Source organism: Mandrillus leucophaeus, unplaced genomic scaffold (genome assembly GCF_000951045.1).
Source record: "Mandrillus leucophaeus isolate KB7577 unplaced genomic scaffold, Mleu.le_1.0 Scaffold41, whole genome shotgun sequence".
Classification (NCBI taxonomy): Eukaryota; Metazoa; Chordata; class Mammalia; order Primates; family Cercopithecidae; genus Mandrillus; species Mandrillus leucophaeus.
Window position 1 is genome coordinate 1,667,967 of NW_012104365.1, and position 22,747 is coordinate 1,690,713.

Here is a 22,747-nt window from a genome sequence, read left to right on the forward strand (position 1 = left end):
GTGAGCACGTAGGCTTTGGCCTCACCCTCCTCATCTTACCTTATCCAAGTACAGAAGTAACTGCAGTGACCCTTTAAAAACGTTGTATGTCAGGGTCCACGTGGGATTTCCCAGGCTGCAAGCCTCCCAGCCTCTAAGAAAGTGTTGAAACCCACTGTGTAAGATGATTTGGGATAGATGCTCCACCTAAGGCATGTGAGATGGCTAAGAGATAAAATAAGAATCACTCAAGATCTATTTCCAATATTTTATTTTTTACTATTCCATATGTATTTTTAAAAAAGTAAATATCCACCATATTTCCTTCTTTCTCCTGACTCTTTCAGTGAGCCCTTTCTTGACTACTGAGTTAAAACCCTTCCACTTCTTTCCTGGGACACACTCTAGCCCTTTTGTGCTTTCTTCTGCTTAGTAGTGTTCTACTTAATCAATTAGCTTTATTTATTTTATAAGTCCTCCTACACACACACACACACTCAGCTCTCAGCTCCATCAAGGACGAAATTTTTGCCCGTCTTATTCACAGCATCTGAAATGGAATGTGGCACACAGAAGCTGTTGTTGAATAAATGATGCAAACAATTATTTTTTAAAAGGTGTCATTTAATTAGGAAAAAAAAAACCTGTATAAACCAAAGTGAAATGTTTGCAAACCAAAGCACTTCACCAGAAGTATATAATAACTACAAAATAATATTATGCTTGAACCTTGTTTCAAAATCTTTTCCTGGCTTGGTAAAAACCAATGCTCTAAAAATACGCTGGAAAAAAATATACCGTGTTATTTTGAAGTGCTTGTCTAGAAACATTGTCTCCAAAAATATTGAATAACAAGCTATTTCGAAGATCTACATGTGTTAGAAAAACGATCACATTAATCTGAATAACCGCAAGTGTCCTATTTTAGGGGAAGAGCTAGGATTTTTAGAGAGCATAAACTAGGATTGCGTATTGTTATTTTTAAAATTCTTAGAAAAAATAGGGCATTGAGTTGGATTTAAGAGTACTTTAAAAATTATTTAGCAAGTCACAGGTAGGAGGGGCAGATATTCCAACAGATGCACCTTCTGCTATAACAGGCAGGTTGCAAATCCCTTAGGGCAGGTTTAGCAGCATGAGGAATATCCAGGGTATTGTGCAGGTTCAGCAGCATGAGGAATATCCAGGGTATTGTGCAGGTTCAGCAGCATGAGGAATATCCAGGACGTTGTGATGAGGAAATTTTCTTTCTCCTTCTCTCTCTCGCTCGCTCTCTGCGTCTCTCCCTTCTTCCTCTCTGCTTGCCTTTTCAATTGTGTTTTTGTCTCCATGACATGCACATGGTGATTGCCTCTTTCAGTATAAGATTCAGATTCCTGAAGGCCGAGTCAGCAAGGGCGTGGTGCGTCTCCTGGTTCAAGATCGAGATTCTCCATTTACATCAGCTTGGAGAGCAAAATTCAACATATTGCATGGCAACGAAGAAGGACATTTTGACATTTTGACTGACCCTGAGACCAACGAAGGGATATTAAATGTTATCAAGGTAACACCATACTAGTGATATACCAACCAGGTGGTGGCAGACGCTGAGGCCTCTGCTGTAGGATCACTCAGAATGAACTAGGAGCTAACGCCCGTGGATACTGGGTGCTGAGACCATTACGTACCATGTGTCACCAGGCAAGGAAGGTAGGGTTTCAGTGCCACTTCTGTGTATGGGCTGAGGACTCCTCCTACCAAAATAATATCAATAATAAAACTTATTCTGATATGACTTAATACTTCACCATTTAATTTTTTGTTGTTGTAGGCATAACATAATAGATTTACATAGGCCTTAAAATGATTATTCTTTTTCAGATGTGATTTAAAAAATGAAACTATTTTCTTCGACACTAAAAGTTCTTTCTTTTCATCTGAATTTTCAATGTTTAAGACTTTTAAAGTTTAAAACAAATGGGAGTGCATCTATGTGGCCCCTAAGAGTATGGAGAGCCTCTAGCACTGTGCCTAATGGAGAAGCTGGCCTGGAAGAAGGTATTAATATTACCTTCTCATTTACTGATTAGGAAACCAAAGCCCAGAGGGGTTAGGTCCTTTACACAAAGCCACACAGCTTGAATGGTGGAGTGGAGGATCCCATTGGGGTAGTCTGACCCCAGTGCCTCTAGGCTTCATTGCTCACAACCAGACCTAGAGTGACCAGGGCCTCTAGTGCAGTGCAGTGCAGGTGAGTCACCTGGGCACAAGGCAGACCTGAGTCAGCAGGTCTGGCGCAGGGCCCAAGATTCGCCTGCCCATTTGACCAACGCCCAGGGGATGCTGATGGCCTGCGGACCATGCTATGAATAGCAAGGCTCTGTAGACGTTGCACCAGATGCCTGGGGTTGAATTTTCAAAATATTCCCAGCCTTTTAATCCTTTTAAGTCAACTGACCACTTTGTACCCTGAATAACTATGATCATTAATATCTATATTTCCCTAAGTTCCCCTGATTTTTTTTGCAGCATGGTTGTCTCATTAATGTTTCATTAGGCTATGGTTTTTGTTGCATTTTTCATTACCCTCTGAAGGATGGTGGTTCTTTTCAACCAGCGGAGGAGGAGGGGAAAATAAAAGAGAAAAGAACTCCATAAATGATTTGAAAATGAGCTGAAGACTGTCTTTTGATCATTATCAAAGACAACATAAATAATAAATGAAGTGCAAAAGCCACAAGCTCTGAGTTCACAATGATGACTCGGCGCTGGGCTTCCTCTGGCCAGAGGAGCAGCAGGTGCTAATGATATCCTCTCTCTGGGGTTCCAGCCTTTGGATTATGAGACTCGCCCAGCGCGAAGCCTCGTCATTGCTGTGGAGAATGAGGAGAGGCTCCTCTACTGCGAGAGAGGAAAGCTTCAGCCACCAAGGAAGGCAGCAGCAAGCGCCACTGTGAGTGTGCAGGTGACAGACGCCAACGACCCACCAACCTTTCACCCCCAGAGCTTCATTGTCAGTAAAAAGGAGGGCACCGGGCCTGGGACCCTGTTGGGAACTTTTAATGCCACGGATCCAGACAGCCAGATAAGGTGAGAAGAGAGGGCCAGGAAGGGCGGTTAAGTAGAAATAGCCACATAACCAAGAGGGCTCCTGTTAGAAAACCAACTCCCTGGACGTGTTCACGAGGTTGCCTCAGTCTCAGTGACGAAAATACAAGAAGCCACAGTGCATGACCACTGGCCTGGGTTAAATGTCGTCTTCCATCCATAGCTTTTTCTGACCCCACCAGGAGAACTCACTTGTTAGTTTTCCTTTGCATTTTCCATGTGTTCCTTTTGTATTCTTTCCTTTGTGTTAGAATAATTCATTATATTTTTCTATCTCCCCGCTCTATACCAGAAGTTATAAACCAGCACCTCTCTTGCTTCTGGGCAACAAAAGTAAGATTTTGTTTGTTTGTTTGTTTTGGGGTTTTTTTGTAAATTGTGGTAAACTATACATCAAACTTACCATTTTATCCATTTGTAAGGGTACGGGTCTTGGCATTAAGTGCGTTCACAACGTTGTGTAGCCATCACCTCCATCCATCTCCAGAACTCTTTTCATCTGGCAAAACAGAAGCTCTGTCTCTATTAACCACTCATTCCTCATTCCCCCTTCTCCAGCCCTGGCCCCCACCATTCGAATTTTTGTCTCTCTGAATTTGACGACTCCAGGTCGTCAAAGTAGAGTCATATGATATTTGTCTTTAGGTGACTGACTTATTTCACTCTGTATAATGTCCTCAAAGTTCAAGTATGTCTAGCGTGTATCGGAATGGCCTTCCTTTTTGATGCTGAGTAAGCATGTGTGGTATTGACACATTTTTGCTTATCCGCTCATCCATCGATGGGCACTTGGGTAGCATATGGCCTGAATCTCCTGATGTTCTTGAAGGAATGAAATAATTTGGCATTTTTGGGTCTGTGTTCCATGAGACCATGATCATGGGGACAGAATGGGATCATGAGTCATGCCCCTTCTCTCTCCAGGTCAAGCTCAGCAGTTGACCCCAGACTCCATTCCACCAGCTTCACTCATTTCTCATGCTTGCGTGGCCCCTGTCCACACTTCAGTGTGAGATTCCTCCCCTTACAGCAACCCTTCTCAAATTATCTGTTGGGAAAGGCTAGATTTTTTTTTTTAATTTACAATTCATTATGTATTGATAAGTTTGCAAAATATAATGAAATTGAATTACTAGAAAAATTATCATGCACTGGGGGGCACAGCAATGCTGACAACTCTAAGAGCCTCTCAACACCTGCCCTTCATTTTTGCAGTTATCTCATTATGAGCAGCCAACCAACAGCTCACAGACCCCTTCTGGTACACAATGGTGTACCTTGAGTTAGCATGGCTCTTAAGAAGTAACTGTCAAACTATAGTGTATATCAATCTCTGGGGGAATTTGTTAAAATGCAGATTGCTGGGCCCCACTCCTAGAATTTCTTTTCTTTTTTTTGAGACAGTGTCTTTCTCTATCACCCAGGCTGGAGTGCAGTGGCATAATCTCGACTCACTTGAACCTCCACCTCCCAGGTTCTCGTGATTCTCCTGCCTCATTCTCCTGAGTAGCTGGGACTACAGGCATGTGCTGCCATGTCTGGCTAATTTTTGTATTTTTAATAGAGACGGGGTTTCACCATGTTGGCCAGGCTGGTTTCCAACCCACCCCTAGAACTTGATTGAGAGATCTGGGGCCAGGACTGAGATTTGCATTTCTAAGAAGCTCCCAGGGATGCCCGTGATGCTGGTTGGGGCTCCCTTTGGCACCACCGATAGGAGCCTTTCCTAATTCGCTGCTGTCTTCCTGTCTCTTGGGGATGGTTGGCTCATATGTAGGTCTCAGTAAATGTTTGGATTGTGCTGAAATCAAGAACTAAACAGTCCATCGTTATAGCCTCAGTATGGCTTTGTCCAGGAGGCAGGGCGAGTGTCTTTTGTGACAGGGCGGAGGCATGATCTGGGTGGGGTGCAGCTCTGGTTTCCTCTAGTTCTGCTTCATCTGCATTAGCTGAGGGAGCTGCCTTTTGGCCTGAGATAATCCACAGAGGAACTCTGAGTTTCTTCCCCTCGTTTGTAAACATTGCAAAATCACAGTGCTTCTAAGGAACTTCTGGAACTTTCCCTAAGAGGTGAAGCAGAGCACAAAAAGCTTCAATCCCTTTAAAAACTGTGACCCACCCAACATGAGAGAGGAATCCTTGCTGACCCTTTGAAAAGCATTTGCCCAGAGGATGAAGGAAAAGCGTAAGGAGAAACTGCCCCTCTCCGCACCTTTCTGGGACCTGCACTTTTTGTTGTTGTTGTTTGCCTGAGTCCAGGATGTTCCTGCTGTGGGGCCGCAGCAGGTAGCTGTGGTTGGCAACCTGGCAAGGTTGCAAAGGATGCCATACGATGGCTGACAGCTCTTAGGAATCCTGGAGGGTTTGGCATGGCCCACCCCTTAAAGCGGTGTCAGGTTCACAGAGGTGACGGGGATGTAGAAGACCACTTTGAGGAACAGGGTTACCCACCTGTGAACCACTGGGGCTCTTCTGCAAAGGGAACACACCAGGGGTAAAGTCCTAGGCTTCTGTTGCAAGGGCAGTTTGGTTTTTCACACTAAGCTACCATCATCTACAGGCAACTGAAGATGGGTTCCTTTCCAGGATGAAACATTTCCCCAAGGCAGACAAAACTATGTTCAGTCCAACAAGGAGGGGGACAGTTGGTGTTCTGGTGAATGTCGATTCCACAGACTTAGGAGCGTCTTTAGGCTGTCCTTCCTGCGCCTCCATTCCGTTTGTGAATTTAACACTCTCATAGTTTAATTTCTCTTAGAATTTCTCAAATTACTTGTGGTAGAAATAGTGTTTCTATGACATATTTTGTTTTTTTCATGTAACTTTTTACATCTTTTGATGTAAGTTTTTAATTTTAAAAATTGCCATCCGTTTTCCTTCTACAAGATATAAACGGGTTCATGACCCAGCAAACTGGGTCAGCGTAGATGAAAACTCCGGAGTGGTCACCACCGTGGAGCCAATTGACCGAGAATCCCCTCATGTCAATGACAGTTTTTATATAATCATCGTTCACGCTGTTGATGATGGTGAGTGTTTACCCAAAATTGGAAAAATAAAATGCTCATTCTTGCTTCCTGCGGGAAAGTAATCCTGGTGAGAGTCTTTCAGCACAGCTAAGAAAAGGATAAAATAAACCTTGTTATCACTCTGCATCCATGCTGGTGATTATTTTTGGTAGTAATTCTCGAAATGGTAAACAAGGGACCAATACCATCGAAAGAGGGCAGTATTCATTCAGAAGAGACAATTAAATCAGCAAGGAGGCTGCAATCAAACCCAACATCTTTTTCATCTGTTCATGAGCTAACTCTTTAGCTCTTTGTCAAAGCCGATGGTGTGTGATATGTAGCACAGCTTCCCTGTGCTTGGGATGGCGTACGAGCTCAGGTAAATGGGACAGTAAGGGACACATTTGTCATCAACCAGGATGGGAGGTTTTATGAGCATGTTTCAGCACTTTTCTCTACGCTCTCCTAAGGCTGAATCTTTAAACACACCAAAACAAAGTTGAAGAAATAAAAATGTTCAAATAACTTTAACATTGTATTTAAGAAAGTCTGTGAACTAAAACCCAAGCTCCAAGTGATATGTCGCTATACGTTCCACTCTGTAATTAACTAGTGGAATATTGGGGGTGGGGGGCAATGGAGATAGGAAACACGGATTCCTAATCAGTATTAAGGGAGGAGAAAAAGTGGGGCCAGTGTTTCAGGGCTCCCTCATTCTGTTATGGATGATTTTATGATGGGTACTCTTTTTTTTTCTGTTTATTTTTTGCTTTTCGTATTTCAAAAGCTTTTGGGGTACAAGTGGTTTTTGGTTACGTAGATGAATTATGCAGTGGTGAAGTCTAAGATTGTAGTGCACTGGTCACCTGAGTAGTGTACTTTGTATCCAGTGTGAGGTTTCTTATCCCTTGGCTCCCTCCTCCCCTGCTTCTGAGTCTCCAGAGTTCCTTATATCACTCGCTTAGCTCTCACTTACAAGTGAGAACATACAGTATTTGGTTTTCTATTCCTGAATTGTTCACTTAGAAGAATGGCCTCCAGCTCTATCCAAGTTGCTGCAAAAAAACATTATTTCATTCTTTTTTATGGCTGAGTAGTATTCCATAGTATACATATGCCACATTGTCTTTATCCACTAAGTGTCAATGGGCACTTAGGTTGGCTTCATATATTTGCAGTTGTGAATTGATGATTGCCACTTTTTAAATTAGAAAAAGTCCTTTTAGATAATTGTAGATTCACTTGCAGTTTTAAGAAATAATCTAGTGGATCCTGCGTATCCTTTGCCAGTCTCCCCCAGGGGCAACACCTTGCAGGACTACAGTGTAATCTCGTAACCGGGACATCAACGCGGAGATGCAGCGCATTTGCCTCTCCTCAGGGACCCCCATGGGGCCCTTCTTTAGTCACACCCATTTTCCTCCACCCCACCCATCCTTAACGCCTGGCACCATTGATCGACCTTTTGTTTGTTTAATGATGCCACATTCTACCCTGTTCTACAAATGATTTGAGGTGGTAAGTGCTTTATTAGCTTACCTTACCCAGATATTCTGAATGTTCATAAAAGCAGGAAAACAGATCATCACATGCATGCCAGGAGAGTTATGATTTGAAAGGGAAACAGTTCTAGTATTTCAGGAGTATTTGTTTTCTGAGCGACGGAGAGTGCTCCTTCTCCAGGGCTCTGTGTGCACGAGATAACCAACTCTTGAAACTTCCTGCCCGTACAAGGCTTCCCCCCGCAGACTGCAACAGGGACGCTAATGCTCTTCCTGTCTGACATCAATGACAACGCCCCGACTCTCCGGCCACATTCCCGCTATGTGGAGGTCTGTGAGTCTGCCGTGCATCAGCCCCTCCACATCGAGGCAGAGGATCCGGACCTGGAGCCCTTCTCTGATCCATTTACATTTGAATTGGACAACACCCTGCAAAACGCAGAGGACACATGGAAGTTGGGGAAAAATTGGGGTGAGTGTTTGTACTGGTCACGGGCAAACAGTGGAAAATGACAGACATCCAATTGAAACAGTTTTAGGCAAAAAAGGACTTTATTAGCTTAAAAAGCCAGAGAAGTCTGTTCTGGCAGAGCTGGCTCTAGGTGCTCAAAGGATATCCCTGGAAGCCACCTTCCCACGCACGGTCTGCTTTTCTCTGGGTTCCTTCACTTTTAGGAACCTCTCCTCATCAGGGGGTAGGAGGCTGCTGGGAGTCCCTGAGACATATCCTAACATCTGGCAAGAAGGGTGTTTCCCGGGAAGCTCCAGGATTGATGTCACAGTTTGACCTGGGTCAGCTGCCCTGCCAATCACTGCAGGTGGGACTTAGGAGGGCAGACGTGCTGATTGACTGGTTCCCAGCCCACACCTGGACCTTGTTGGGATCTGGGCTCAGCCTCTCCTGATTCATACTGAGAATTTGGGAAGTGTAGGCTTCCCTAAAGAAACACTGGGGCACTGTTATCAGAACATGAACCTGCTGAGCAGGTTAAAAGCAACTGGCACCCTCTGTCAACACTCTCCTCTGTGCCTCTAGCCATGGCATCTGTAGACTGTGGCACGGTTTCAGCTCAGACCTGGAGTGTATGGTAAAGAACTTCGCCTTGCCCAAAGAGAGGTCTGGTCTTTGTCCTTGGGGTCTGGGTGATCTCTATTGGGATATCATGTCTGACACCAGTGTCTCTTTACCTGGGTGTCTTGAGCTGAGCCAGACAGGGGCAATGTGATTTAGATTGGGGACTTCTAGTCACATAGTGTCAGTCGACTACCAGAGAGGTTGGAGACTGAGGCCACCCACCTGGGAGGCCCACCAGGTTGCCTGACGAAGCCCCAGGAGAACACTGGAGCCTGAGGCTCAGGTGAACGCCCCTGACTGCAGCATCCCATGTGTGCTGTCCCTCACTGGTGCTGACCTGAGAAGTCAGGTCATGATGAGAAGCTCTGACATTGGTGCTTTTCTGGACTCTGCCCTAGGTGCCTCTTTCCTTGTCTGATTTTCATCTGTATCTTTTCCTTGTAGAAAACGGCACCATCGCTGTAACAACTTTCAGTGTGTTCTGTGAGTCTTTCTAGAGAATTGTTGAACCTGAGGGTGGTCTTGGGAATCCATGAACTTGCAGTTGGTGTCAGAAGTGAGGGTGCCCTTGGGGACCCCTCCCTCTAACTCTGCAGTTGGCTTACGTTCATACAGAGCTTTAGTAAGCGTGCATTGAGCAGATGAGCAGATGAGTGAGTCAATGCATGCCATGTTCTTTTTCCCTTTGCAGGTCAGTCAGTTGAACTTTTAACCTTGAGAAGCCTGCCACGTGGTAATTACTTGGTGCCACTCTTCATTGGAGACAAACAGGGACTTTCCCAGAAGCAAACTGTCCGTGTAAGGATCTGCCCCTGTGCCAGTGGGTTCACGTGTGTGGAGCATGCAGATGCAGGAGTGGGGCTTCTTGTGGGGACCCTGTCCCCTGTCTGTGCAGCATTCGTGGCTCTGGCAGGTCAGTGGTCTGTAGGGGTGTCCTGGGACTATGGCTCCTCTCCCCAGGCAATAGGCCAAGGGTATGGGGTTTGCTGGGGTAGGGGACAGCCGATGGCAGGATTGGTGGAATGGCTTTGAGAATGACTTCTGGGTGTACTCACGCTCCTAGATGCAGATCAGAGGTTGCCATGTTGGCCAGGCAAGATCCCTGGCCAGCCAAAGCAGCCTGTACTCACAATGGACTCCTTCGGTAAACATAGTCAAGGAGTGGTCCTTTGTAATAACCATGGAGACAGCAACGTACAGATGTCCAGGCTTCTGGACTTGGCAAGGCTAATGAGAAAGCAGCTTTTCCAAGAAACAATACAATATTACCGGCCAGATAGTATTATTGATTAATTCAACAAACAGTACGTAGCATCTAGTTATATCCCGGAACTGTGCTAAACTTTAGAGCTACACAGATGACGAAGATGCAGTTTGACCTTGCCAGTTCATGACTGAGTTATAAATGAACAGAACAAGATCCTCATGAAACCTCTGATATGGGTGAGCTTGTCTAATCTGTTTTTCCCCTTTGTCTTATCACAGTAGCTCTGCTTTTCCTGTTGCGACGCTATTTTGTGCTTGAACCTAAGAGGCATGGATGCTCTATATCCAATGATGAAGGCCACCAAACACTGGTCATGTATAATGAGGAGAGCAAAGCCACTTCAGCCCAGGTAGTGGAATATCATGCTTTGTGTCTTATGGCAAGGAATTCAATAATACACAGACATATAGCATGTGTTTTTTCACCCACTGTACCACCTCTTAATTCTTCATTCTTACCCATGTTTCAGTAGCAAGTGGGAAAAAATTCTTGGAAAAACTAACTCAGATAAATGAATTTATTGTTTTAGATCAATGGTTCTCAACCATGAGCAATTTTGCCCCACAGGGGATATTCATCAATGCCTGGAGACAGTTTTGATGGTCACAGTTAGGAGTGCTACTGGTGTCTGGTGGGTTGAGGTCAGAGATGCTGCTAAATATCCTATAACACACAAGACAGTCTCTACCACAGAGAATTATCTGCCCCAGTCCCCTAAGTGCTGAGTTTGAGAAACTGTGCTTAGGGAAAAAGTGATTTTTATTAGGTAGACGTTCCCTAAATGGGATTGTGTTAGGCTCACTGGTTAAATGAGTCTGAGCTGGCTTCTTGGCCATGGCTTTCCGTAGATCATGGCAGAACCTCCTCTTCTACCATTGTCCGGCAGAGGCCAACCAGAAAGCTCACTGCCCTTGGAGGTACAAGGCCTGGGCTCTGTTTCTGCCTTCACATCTCATTAGCTTCATCATTTAACCCTACATCCTCATCTGTGAACTGGGATGATAAAGTCAAATTCTCAGATAGGTTGTGGATCAAAGAAGATGTCTAACACATCCTCTTTGAAGGCACCTAACACATGAAGGCACCTAACACAAGGCAGAACCATATAAAGTAACTGGCCAATGGCCACTGGTTTTTCAAACCGGCTGCTTCTGAAATGGGCCCTACGTTATCTTAGTCACCCTTGCAGCAACTCTGGGCCAGGATTAGACAGACAAAGAGATGAAAGCATTGTGAGCTCTCCTGTTTGTCTTCATCTAGAATTAAGTGGTTGATTTAGAAAATGAACACAAATGTCCAAAGGAAACACACACAGAGGATTCGGTCACCCCATCTTACGCCTCCACCAGTGGTTCTTTCCTGGAAGGGAGAGACTTGCTGAATGAAGTGAGACACTTTAGGGCAAAGATATTCCAATGAACTTTGATGTGATGCTCATGTAATTAGAGAGTTTCTCAAAAATATGTGATTGAAGAAGCTGGTGTTTGCCTGAGGCTCCCAGGGTTCTTTGCATTTTGTCTTCCCTGTGGTGTGAAGGAGGGAAGGAAGGTTAGGCTCCCCTGGCAGGTACGTGCCTGTGCACCCTCCTGTGAGTGCTTCCTGGGTGAGGAAACAGGAGCGAGGTCCAAACTCTCCAGATTGTGAAGTCCCCTGGAAGGAATCTCCCCATCCCAAATGTGAGAGCAGCAGCAAACTTGATTTGTTGTGTAATTTTAAGAAGAAAACCATCTGGACAAACAGCAGTCTTTGTGTAACAGTAGAATTTCTTGCCTTGGACAGTTCCAGTGGCTCAGAGGCTCAACCATGAAGGGAAACAGAAATGGTTCCCAGGCCCAGGGGCTGTGCCTCAGTCTCCTCCTTGGCAGGAGAGCGTGAAAGCTGCTGAGCTTGGAGGAGACTGGCAGGAATGTCGCACTTCCTGAGCATTGGTTCAGGTTGTAGCTGAGATGGAAGGGACAGTGGGGATGCCCTGGTTACCCTTCTTTCCCAGCAGCTTTGTGATTGTCTCTTGGAAAAGAGGAAGCAGCTGTAGAAGCAGTGTGGGTGGAAAGGAACCTTGGCCCTTGTGATGCTAAGACCAGGAGGGTTGGAGGGGGCTTAATGACATGGTGGCACTGGTCAAAGACCAGCTATGCCAGAGGGACAAGAGAACCTCATGCTGGGCAAGGGGCTCTGTTCTCTTCTTGTACCAACAAATCTTCCTCTTGTTTCTCATTCACAACTAAAGGCGCATCTCCGTTCCTGCTTCAGTATCTTAGGGCTCTGAGAAATGGGATTCAACAGACCTGAGTGTAGATTCCAAACCTGTGATTGATCAATTACGTAATCTAACTGATTCTGACTTTCATATACAGAGTGAACTTGATAGTCTTCTGTCTCCTAAGTTTGTTGGACACTTTAATCAAATAACACATGTCAAATTTTCAGTACTAACGGTCATGCAATAAAGGGTGGTTGCCAATATTAGCATTATTAGCAGTAATTACTGATTATGTCTTTGTAACCTTGGTAAATAAGGCCATCTCTAGGTGCACGTCTCCCTCTATACATCTTACACAAAGATACCAGCCTACATTGCACATCCACTCACCAGGAACATTGTGTGCTCTTGGGAAAACTCCACGCAAGACATCATCACTAGGTGCACACATGTTGTCACATTCTGCTGCTAAACTATAGGGATGCTGTCTGATGGTGATGGTCTGTGGAACTGCATAGATGCCTTCCCTGCGTGTGGGGAAGCTAAGAGCCCTTGGCCAACAGAAAGCCAGCATCCATCAACCTGAGTCCCTCAGTGAACATGTATGTTGGTTGGTAAATGAATAGGACAATGCACAGAATACCATGCAACAGTGGTGACCCCAAGAGCCATCACTATGAGCCCTAGAAAAAGACAAGCTTTTCAATTCTGAGGGCTCCTGAAGCGAGCCTTTTACCATCAGTTTACATGGAACACTGAACCATGAGAAGCTCAACCTCCCAGCGAGCAATTACAAAAGGCAAACAGAAATAACATTCTTTTCCCACATAAGTCATCCAGATTTATAGGAGAGGTGTATTTTTTACAGTCTGGACTTCTGTGATGGCATAGATACAATGTGTTTTGGAGAAAATGTCATTCCTTTCCTTCTGTTTTTATTTCTGCTATCTGTGATTTCAGCCCTTGTCATATTTCTTTCTCTGTGTTCTACAGACATGGTCAGATGTTGAAGGCCAGAGGCCGGCTCTGCTCGTCTGCATAGCTGCAGCAGGACCCAAGCAGGGAGCTAAGGTAACGTGCTCCTTACTTGCTTCTGGATTGCAAAGAAGTGACTTTCCTGACGGTTTCCCTCACAAGGAACACCTGGGATGCTCCTCCCACTGCCACATCCAGGGAGGTCCTTCTGCAAGTCAGCAACCCCATCCCCAACTTGCAAAGCCCCATGGTTCCCTTAGCCTAACACACCCTTGCCTTTCTGTGGCCAAGTTCCTTCATCTTTGCTATGGCATCAGATGACCTAGTGCTTCCAGATATCACTGTGTCCAGTGCCATATGGTGATTTTTTGCCATATGCATATGGCACTTGGACTATGTATTTCTTAAGACACTTTTTTCTTAAAATGGGCTTGTGTCCACATTAAGTACATTTATTTAAGTAGGAAACTTTATATTTCAACTGTAAATGAAAACACAGTTTTACTTGTATAAAGAGCAGGCAAGTGTGAAAATAGCCATGAAAGAAGTAGGGCACAATGACTGGGTGGACGATGTCACTGCCAAAGGCCCGGGGCCCCTCTACAAGGAAGGCAGAGCATGGAAGCCAGGCTAGCACCAGAGTGACACTTCCTCCTGGATGTCATTAGGGTGTGGAAACAGAATTAGAAAGGGAATAATTTTCTCACCAGGCAAATCAGTGTTATTTAAAATTGTTTCCCAAGTAGCTAAATCTTCCATTCCATAAGTAGTAGGTGTCCCCTACTTTGAAAACAGAGTTGACCCAGGATTGCCATAAATGAGCGCGTGCCTGGCCAGGGCAGTGAGCAGGGCTGGGTCCGCTGTGCATTCTGACCATTAACCCGTGCTCCTGGGGGAAGGGCTTCCCTTTTCTAGTTCCTACAAACTTGCCTCCTGGGCTGGCAGGAGCCTTCTCTTTCCTTCCTCTGAGCCAGTCTGCAAACTTCTAGAGGCCTAGGCGTTGCCCTGAAGGGCACACTATGCACTTTGCATGCCCCATCTCATTGAATTTTCACCAGAACCCATAGGGGTGTGTGTGTGGTGAGCGCAGTCTTGCTTCCCTGTTGTACAGGGGAGGAAACCAAAGCCTCCACCATCTAGGTTTTGGTGTATCTCTGGGTTCCCTTCAGTGTCCTGCGAATATTCTAGTAAGTACATCTGTGGTGACTGCTTAAATGAACTGCCATTCACAGACTTTCTCGAAGTGAAGCCATCACTTATGATTTATGGGTAACCTGATATTTTAAAAGCTGCTGCATGTAGCATGAAATAACGTCACTGAGACCATTGTCAAGGTCCATTGCCTGCTTTATTTTCTTTGAAATTTAACTTCATTATTGAAGCATCGCTATTAAAATAATAGAAACCCAAAGCAGAAAATGCCCACGATCCCATCCCTAAATCTAAACAGTTTCACCTGTGAGTGTCACCTTCTAGATCTCGTCTGTGTGTCTATGCAGTTTTCAGGTGTCTGTGTCATGGAAAGCACATTAGCGTCTTCAGGTTCAAGCCTCCTCCTGCCACACATTTCCATTGCACCTGCCCTTTTATTCCCTGCCTCTCTTCCTTTTCCTTTCCCCTCCACTGCGCCCTCCCTCTCATCGTGTTAATTCGTGTTTGCCTATGAGTATATGAGCAAGGGGAAGTGGTGGGAGGTCACACATGCCCACTTTGTTTCCAGCTGGAGAGAAATCCATTCTCCTTTGAGTAAATCAGCATTTTCCCCCTAGGATCTCAAGGAAGTGCCTCCATCTGCGGCGAGCAGGGCAGCCCAAGCACGCTCTGCTCTGGGGAGTTGGGTGAGTTTCAGAAGGTTGCTCCCTGCTGCGGCCATCTCGCTAGTGACTAACAGTTGGTTCCCCTGAGAGAGGCCCCTTGTAGAAGGTTTTGTGATACTGTCAGAAAAAGACACATAGTCAATGAAAATCTGAGAAGTTGGGCTTTTCCCACGCAACTCTATTTCCATCTGTAGAACTAGGTATTACGGTCATTGGTGGTGGCTGTTGTTTTTAGAGTTTTATAATCCTGATCAAATATGACACTTTTAGAACATCCACAAATAGATACATTTTCTCATGTCCTTCTAAGGGCACCGGAGATAATGTATAATATTAAGAGCACAGGACTTTGACCCTGACTAAATTCCAGCCCAGTGACTGCATGCTTCCAGCGAAAGGGAGGTCTGACTTCCCCTGTGTGTTGTGTCTTCATGTATGCTACATACAAATTCTAGGACTATTGCTTTGTGAAATGACGTTTTCTGAAATAATTTTCCACTAACTAGAAGTTGCAAAAATAGTACGGAGAGCTCTTGGGGGTCCCCCAAAGATACCATCTTAAGTAACCCTACTCCGTGATCAAATCAGAAAATGGACTTTGGCACAACACTATGAATACAGTTCTCAATCACAGACCTTATTTGGACCTCACCAGTTTAACTAGCCATTATTTAACAGAAATTTACTTTTCCAATATTGAATTTAAAAGAGGTATTCAGGGTCTAAAGAGCCATAGAATCATATCCAATTTTTACGAGAGAGAGATTCTAAAATAAATTCAAGATCTCTATAATTTCATATCTTTGCACAGGCAGTATCTGAGCAAAGATGAAAACATGCTGTTCTACTTTGCACAAAGATGGTGCCACAAATCCATCACCAAAGGGCTCCTGCATTGATGAATGTTGGGTTCCATGTCCATGCAGCTGACCCTTCTGGTCCTGGTGTGTCCAGCTGCATGGACGTGGAACCCACACCATGGCACAGGGCCTCCCTCTCTAAAGAACCCCTCCTTGGTTTAATATTCTACTGTCACCATCTTGAAATTCTTAATTTTAAACAAAGGGCCCCCAACTTTCATCTTGCACTGAGCCCTGAGAGTTGTGCTGCTGGGCCTGGGTCCTAGGAGTGGATGTGTGTCATTTGTTTGTATTCAGGGCATGGCCATGGCACAAAGGAAATCTTACTGGGTGTTCATGGACCCAAGACAGAGCTTGCAAATCTAATATTCTCATGTTCCTTCTTCACAAAGCAACTACAAAACTTATTCATGAATTTCTCCTATGAATATCTATAGTCTTTAGAATTACTATATCTTTAGTACAAAAATGAAAGGCAATATGACTGCAAGAATTTCTAGTTATGTATTTGCATCCTTTGGTGATTTATTTGAAATCAGAAAATATTTCTTTCATCTTTCTTTAATTTAAGGGTTATGGCGAGCTCTTTGAGTCAAGAGGTGTGGAAAACATGTACTCTACTCCTGTAAGTACAGATGTAGGTGTTACTGTGAAAAAATTTACCTTATTGTTCTGTCTAAAAGCTGTGGAAAGCCCTGACAATGGGAAATTTGGAAGGAAAGAGGTGATAAAAAAAAATATGCCCAACATCCAAACAAACTGAAGGAGAAGCGAATGTGAGGAGAGGTTGGAAGTAGTTAAGGCACATTTATCCCGTGACTTGAGAGCATAAGAGCTTTTCAGTCCCTGGCAAATTTCTTTTGCTGTTGAGTTGCTAAGATCTCAATCATAGGCTGAGTTTTCTGCTGTGCTTTGTCACAGACCTATAGAAATTTTAAGCTAAGGGGGTCTTAGAGATCATCTAATCAATTTTTTTTTTCTAAACATGTTTTGCAGCAGAATTCTTCTTTTCAAATGAGATCCTACAAATAACTCCATTGTAAATAAAATATCTAAGTACTAATTTTGTATGCATTGACATTAATAACAGATACCTATTACCAATAAAATAATGATTATGATGTAAACAAAAGGAAGTTGAATGTTGTATATATAGTTTGCAAAATTATGTTAACATAGCACCTAATTCATTGCCTCACATTATTATAAATTGGTTTTTAAAGTATCAAGAAAATTTTGATCTTCCCTTGGTGATCAGTCTTACGTTTACCGCCACTCTTGGGTGCTGGCCTTGCACCTGCATGAGCCCGGCAGTGAGGCCCCGGGTGCTTTGCTTGCCTCCAGGCCAGCCTGACTCACATGATTTCATGGTGGGATTTGCGGGTCCCCAGGTAGCCACTCCTCCCGGTAGATGCCAAGCCTGTTTCCTACCACTGTACCCTCTGCCCTTAGATAGCACAGAGACCCAGATCCACAGACATGGACCAGATGAGCAGGTGACTGCCAGTAGCCCATCATGGGGAACAGTGGGCAAGGTGCAGAGGAAGAGAAGCCAAAATGAGCAAGGAGGGGCAGTGTAATTGAGGGGGGTATGAGTGAGGCTGTCAGCAGGAGCAAACCCTCCTGGCTGGGCTCACTCGGGTTCCTTCCTCACTGAAAGTGTGTTTCAGCCCAGGCACTGGAAGGTCTAGCCATGAGAGATTGCAGGGCCACCCTCTCTGCCCCAACACAAAGAGAGGAAACGTGAACAAACTGCCCTGGGCCTGGCTCTTTACCTCCAAAAGAACTGTGCTGAGTATGCCCCATCTGTGCTGGGGCCACTGACACACAGGGGTTGCAGGGTAGGACAAGGGCTCTGCTGTGGTATGAAACCCTACTGGTTTGCTTGCAGGCTTACCCAGATGCCACAGTGCACAGACAACTCCTGGCTCTGGTGGAAGGAAGGATGGCAGAGACACTGAATCAGGTAGGGAGGGCTCCCCTTGTCCTGTGCACTGGCTATGGGTTCTGCATCCCCACTGTGCTCCAGGCTTGATTTGGGGACACTTCCTCCTAAATCACTGTGTTAGTCAGCTAAGGCTGCCATAATAAAATACCATAGCCTGCCTGGTGGCTTAAATAACAGAAATGTATTGCCTCATGTTTCTGCAGGCTAGAAGTCCAAGGTCAGGGTTCCAGCATGGTTGGGTTCTGGTGAGGGCTCTCTTTCTAGCTTGCAGATGGCCACCTTCCAGCTGTGTCCTCACATGGGATGGAGAGAGAGATACCAAGCTCCCTGGTATCTCTTCTTATTAGGGAACCAGTTCCATCATGAGGACTCTACCCTCATGAGCTCATCTAAACCTAATTGTCTCCCAAAGGCTCCATCTTCAAATGTCATCACACTGGGGTTAGGGCCTGAACATATGAATTTGGAGAGAGAACACATTTAAGTCCATAGCAATCACTTTCATGGGAATCCTCCATCCAGTGCTGCTTTGCAGAACCCAACTGAAGACAGAATTGACACAGGACAGGCAAGCCCCCAAACTGGGGATTAGCCCAGGAGGGTTTTTGGAAAGAGTTCAAAGGTGAGGTGGTGGTGTTAGACAGCAGTCTTTTATTGAACATTACTGCTCCTTGCAAGGCAGGGCTAACTCGTAGGCAGTATACTCAGTCAGAAATGTATGGGATGTTGGCAACTGTATTTATACTCACTAAAATCCACTTTCAATTCATGCGAATTAAGTGGCAGGTTGATACAAACTGAGGGGCTGGTTATTTAGAACTTTCTAGGAAAGGGGTGGTAACTTCTGGGTCACTGCCATGGCATTGGTAAGCTGTCTTGGCACTGGTGTGAGTGTCTTGCACCAATGAGCAATGAGGGCAACCAGGATCACTTTCGTCTCATCTGCTGGATTCTGCTGTTTTTTGTTTTTTTTGTGTGTGTTTGTTTGTCTTTGTTTTTTTAACTTCATCCCATCTGGACCAGATCCTGTTTTGGTCAGCAGGGTTGTGACCAGAAAACAAGACCTGCTGGCCTCCTACCTCAGAATGAAGGGTCTTTTCCTGCAAAACTGTGAAAGAAGTAGTTTGACTGCTCTGAAGGGGTCTATGGGGTGAGATTCTGATTTTAGGCATATCCTGGAAGGTCCCTCAGCACAGCCATTGTGTAGTCCTGGGAAGATTGGAAAGCAGCTTGGGAGCTGGGCAAACCCATGGGCAGGTTTACATGGATAGGGCAGAGCCAGTCCACTGCTCATGTCATGGAGGCTCTGCATGACCCCTGCTTGGGGAAGGATGTACCGAGAAGCTGCCCGGGCTGTTCTGACTCTAAGCAGCTCCTCCTGTTGCAGGGCAGTGGGAACTCAGGTCTGTGGAATCATCAGCACAAAGGAAGACATAAATGTAGACAGTCTCTGTCAGGCTAGACTTATTTTTTTGACAAACACATGTATGATACTCACTTTGTTCTAGACTCTGTTCTGAGGACTTGAAAGATGTTAACTCTCAGTCTGCACATCAGCCTACTGGGGGAGGTGCTGTCATACACCTTTTTATAACATGAGGAAACCCAGGAACAAAGAAGTTGGGTGATGTGTCCAAGGTCACAGCCATAGAAAGCAGTAGATTTGGGGCTCAAATACAGGCAACTGGGCTCCAGGGTCTAGTCACTGGGGGGCTCATTAAAAGGCAGCAGTCCCCAGCACCAACTCTGTGGACCCTGCTGTAGTGGGTCTGGGGTGCACATCTGAGCCTCTGACTTGAGGTCCTGGGATCCTGTTTTGTGAAACACATTGGTGAGCCTGGACATCTCCTGCTGTGCTTGTCAGAGTGGATGACAGACAGGGCTGTGAACACTGTGGCCTGAGGAAGTGAGCCCAGACTGTGTCTGGATGTAGAGTCACTGCCTGGGGTCTCCCCAGTGTCAGCTTCCTCTGGTTCCTGTCACAGTCCACAGGTGGGAGCTCCAGCTCTGTGCCCCAGTAACAGCCCCAAAGGTGCTATAGGCTTGGCGCCTTCTCACTCCCACTCCTTAGCCCTGCAGAATGGGTGCTGTCTGGCACCTACTTCAAGAGAACACAGACATCTTCTCTGAGCCTAGAAGCTTTGTCTAAAGCCAGGCAAGCCAGGCTCCTACAGAAGGGGGCTGTGTACCCACAGAGTCAGGGCTGCAGGGCACTTCCCCAGGCCCTGACTGCTGGTGAGGAAGATGAAGGATAAGCTGCGGGGAAATTTCTGTGTGTCTCTCCTGAGCTGACTGTAACCTCCCTGAGGGCCAGGCTGTGTCATTACTGGTGATGGCACAGGGGTCACTGAAGAACCAATGAAAGAACCATTTTCACTATAACCCAATGTGGTAGATGAATCCAATAACAGAGGCTCAGACAAGTTGCTCCAATGGTAAAGGCATGAAGGACAGAGCCAGAAATGGGGTGCAGAGTGGCCGACTACAGACGGGCCCACCTGATCATTGAGCAGTGTCAAGGAAGTCTCCTCTCTGAGCCTTAATTTCTCATCTACAAAGTAGAGTTGGGCAGCTCTGCTACACTCTCGGGTGAAGCTTTGTGCAGATGAGATCATGTCTCTACGTAAAACGTAGGATGTGGTGATCATGACATAGTATCCGGCTTACCCATTTTCACATTTGTGCACACACACATGAATGCATGTCCATGCACACGTACCGCTCATGCCAAGTGGACCATGTGGACAGTATCGCAGGTCCTGCCTGGCTGAGCAGGAGGGGGATGTGTTCCAGCTGCGGGCCCCCCTCCTCCTCTGCAGGGAGGGAGGCAGCTTAATTCAATAGAAGCTCAAAGCTCTGCTTGGTGGTGTGAGAGGAGGGAACACCAGATTAGAGGGCCCTGTTCTTTCCTCATGAGCCCTCTAACTTGGATGGTGGTGTATGATGAATTATTGATCTGATGAGGCTTCCAAAATTGCTGAATCAGGGTGCAGACACCCGCTGTTCTGCTGTCAGCCTGGGGGTTTTGAAGTTGAATCCACCCCGTGCAGCCCCCACTGCAGATTCTGTCTTGCTCTGCACACACCATGTCCGTCGCTAATTGTCTGTTCAGCTTCACTGCAAGAACGTGAACAGACTCCTAACACCTAGGCTGAAGCTTGTGTATCTGCTGGTTTTGCTGTAAAAACTTTCTTTCCTCCCGCTGCCCCCAGCTCCCCCATGCCATATGGTCAGACAGCGACCACAGTCCCTGAATAAGCAGACCCAGTTAATGGACCAGATGTGCAGGTGAGCGTTCCCATGCTTCCGGTGGGCACCAAGCCTGACATAGCAGTAGACTGGGCTGGGGAGACAGCATTTCCCACTAAACAAGGGCCCAGGCAGGGCTCTTGAGAATCAGAGGAGGCTGGAGACAGCTTGTTACAGTCACTGGGCGGGCCAGGGTGGGGGGCATAGTTAAGAGCTTGGAAGCCCAGGGGTCCCATCAGAATGGGGACATGCATGGGGTCCCTGGGGTCCCAGAGCTGCCCTTTCCAGGCCCTCCCCACCTCCCACCTTGGGCTTGAGCCCCAGGACTCCAACTGTTTTCATGCTCTACATGAGCTCACCCTCTCAGAATTACTATCAGTAGTGACGGATTAGACAGGCTCCCACTAAACCCATTCCTGCCAAGGTCTGTGGAACTGGCTCTGGGTTCAGATAGCACTCTCTACAGGTATTAGAAGGTAAACAGGCTAAAACCCTCCTCCACTCCTCTCCCCTCCCTTCCTGTCCCCTATTTATTGTATCACTCAGGCCAGGAAAGTCTTCACAGAGAGATGACTTGGGTCCTGAATACTGAGCTGGAATTTGCTGGGTGGAGATTGGCAGAGGAGGACTGTCTAGGGTTCTAGGCAGAGAGGAATGAGCAGATACGAAGCCTAGGAAATGTTTCTGGGGTTTGTGCAGAGGGTGGACCTGAGGCAGGAGAGGCTGGGGAGAGGAAGAGATGGTGAGAAGACGGCTGTTGGGAGGGAGAAAGCCATGACAACCCTACAGCAGGGCGGCTTAATGCGCAGAGCAGGTACCTCTGGCTCACGTCAGAGATCAGGGTGGGTGTCGAGCCGGAGCCTGCCCAGGGTCCTCCCACCCTGTGGCTCTGCCACCACTCAGAACTGGAAATGAGGCTAGAGGACAGAAAGAGCGAGAACGGAGGCTCTTGGGGAAGTTTTCACGGCCAGGTATGTGATCCTGACATCCCTATTTCATCAGTCACGTAGCCACATCTAGCAGAGAGGCAGGAAATGTGATCTTGCCGGGTGACCAGAAGAACAAGAAATGAGTTTAGTGAACTCCTTGCCACTCTTGCCCCAATGACTGGAGATAGGGACCTATCCTCAGGCATTGGTCATGGGGCTGGAGGAGAGGGGACAGAACTAGGAATATGGCCGAGCATTTGAGAGGATGGGGCAGGGGAGAGGTGGCGATGACTCTAGGTTTCAAGGTTGAGCAGCTGGGCTGTTGGGGATGTCCTGACTTAGGCCAGGCTAGAGTTTCATGAACTTTGGTTATTCTCACACGACTGTCACACTTGTGTTTAACCCACTCACTATTATGTATTTAATGCATTTCTGTAAAGCAGCTCACATGTTAATTAGCTTTTGGCTTTATGATCAGCTATGTAATGGTATTTGTGAAATCATGGAGTTGGTGTTCTTGTTATTATGTTTTGAAATATACGATAAAATGGCCATTGACTCAAATAAATATGTGTTCTGATACCGCTGAAATCATCTAATGCTGCAGGGGTCAGTGAACTTCTTATAAAGGGCCAGAGAGTAAATCTTGTAGGATTTGAAGGCCAGTTCCCACAGCTCAGCCCTGCTGTTCTGTGAAAGCCGCCACAGATGATACACAAATAAAAGGTCTTGGCTGTGCTCCAGTAGAACTTAATTTACAACAACAGGTAGTGTGGGGGATTATCCCCTGGGTTTTAGCCAGCTAGCCCCTGTAACAGGGGGTGCACACTGCACTTGGCAAGCAT

At 46.0% G+C, this 22,747-nt stretch overlaps 1 protein-coding gene across 1 annotated transcript in view; it reads left to right on the forward strand.

Moving 5' to 3' along the window:
* Positions 1-22,747, forward strand: part of CDH26 (cadherin 26) — a 53,372-nt gene that overhangs the window by 28,662 nt on the left and 1,963 nt on the right. The window contains exons 7-16 of the mRNA XM_011992416.1: positions 1,340-1,525; positions 2,792-3,051; positions 5,956-6,098; positions 7,815-8,054; positions 9,349-9,570; positions 10,143-10,273; positions 13,118-13,195; positions 14,869-14,937; positions 16,348-16,401; positions 17,668-17,742. Coding sequence (XP_011847806.1) covers positions 1,340-1,525; positions 2,792-3,051; positions 5,956-6,098; positions 7,815-8,054; positions 9,349-9,570; positions 10,143-10,273; positions 13,118-13,195; positions 14,869-14,937; positions 16,348-16,401; positions 17,668-17,742 — 1,458 coding nt within the window. The remainder of the gene's footprint in view (positions 1-1,339; positions 1,526-2,791; positions 3,052-5,955; positions 6,099-7,814; positions 8,055-9,348; positions 9,571-10,142; positions 10,274-13,117; positions 13,196-14,868; positions 14,938-16,347; positions 16,402-17,667; positions 17,743-22,747) is intronic.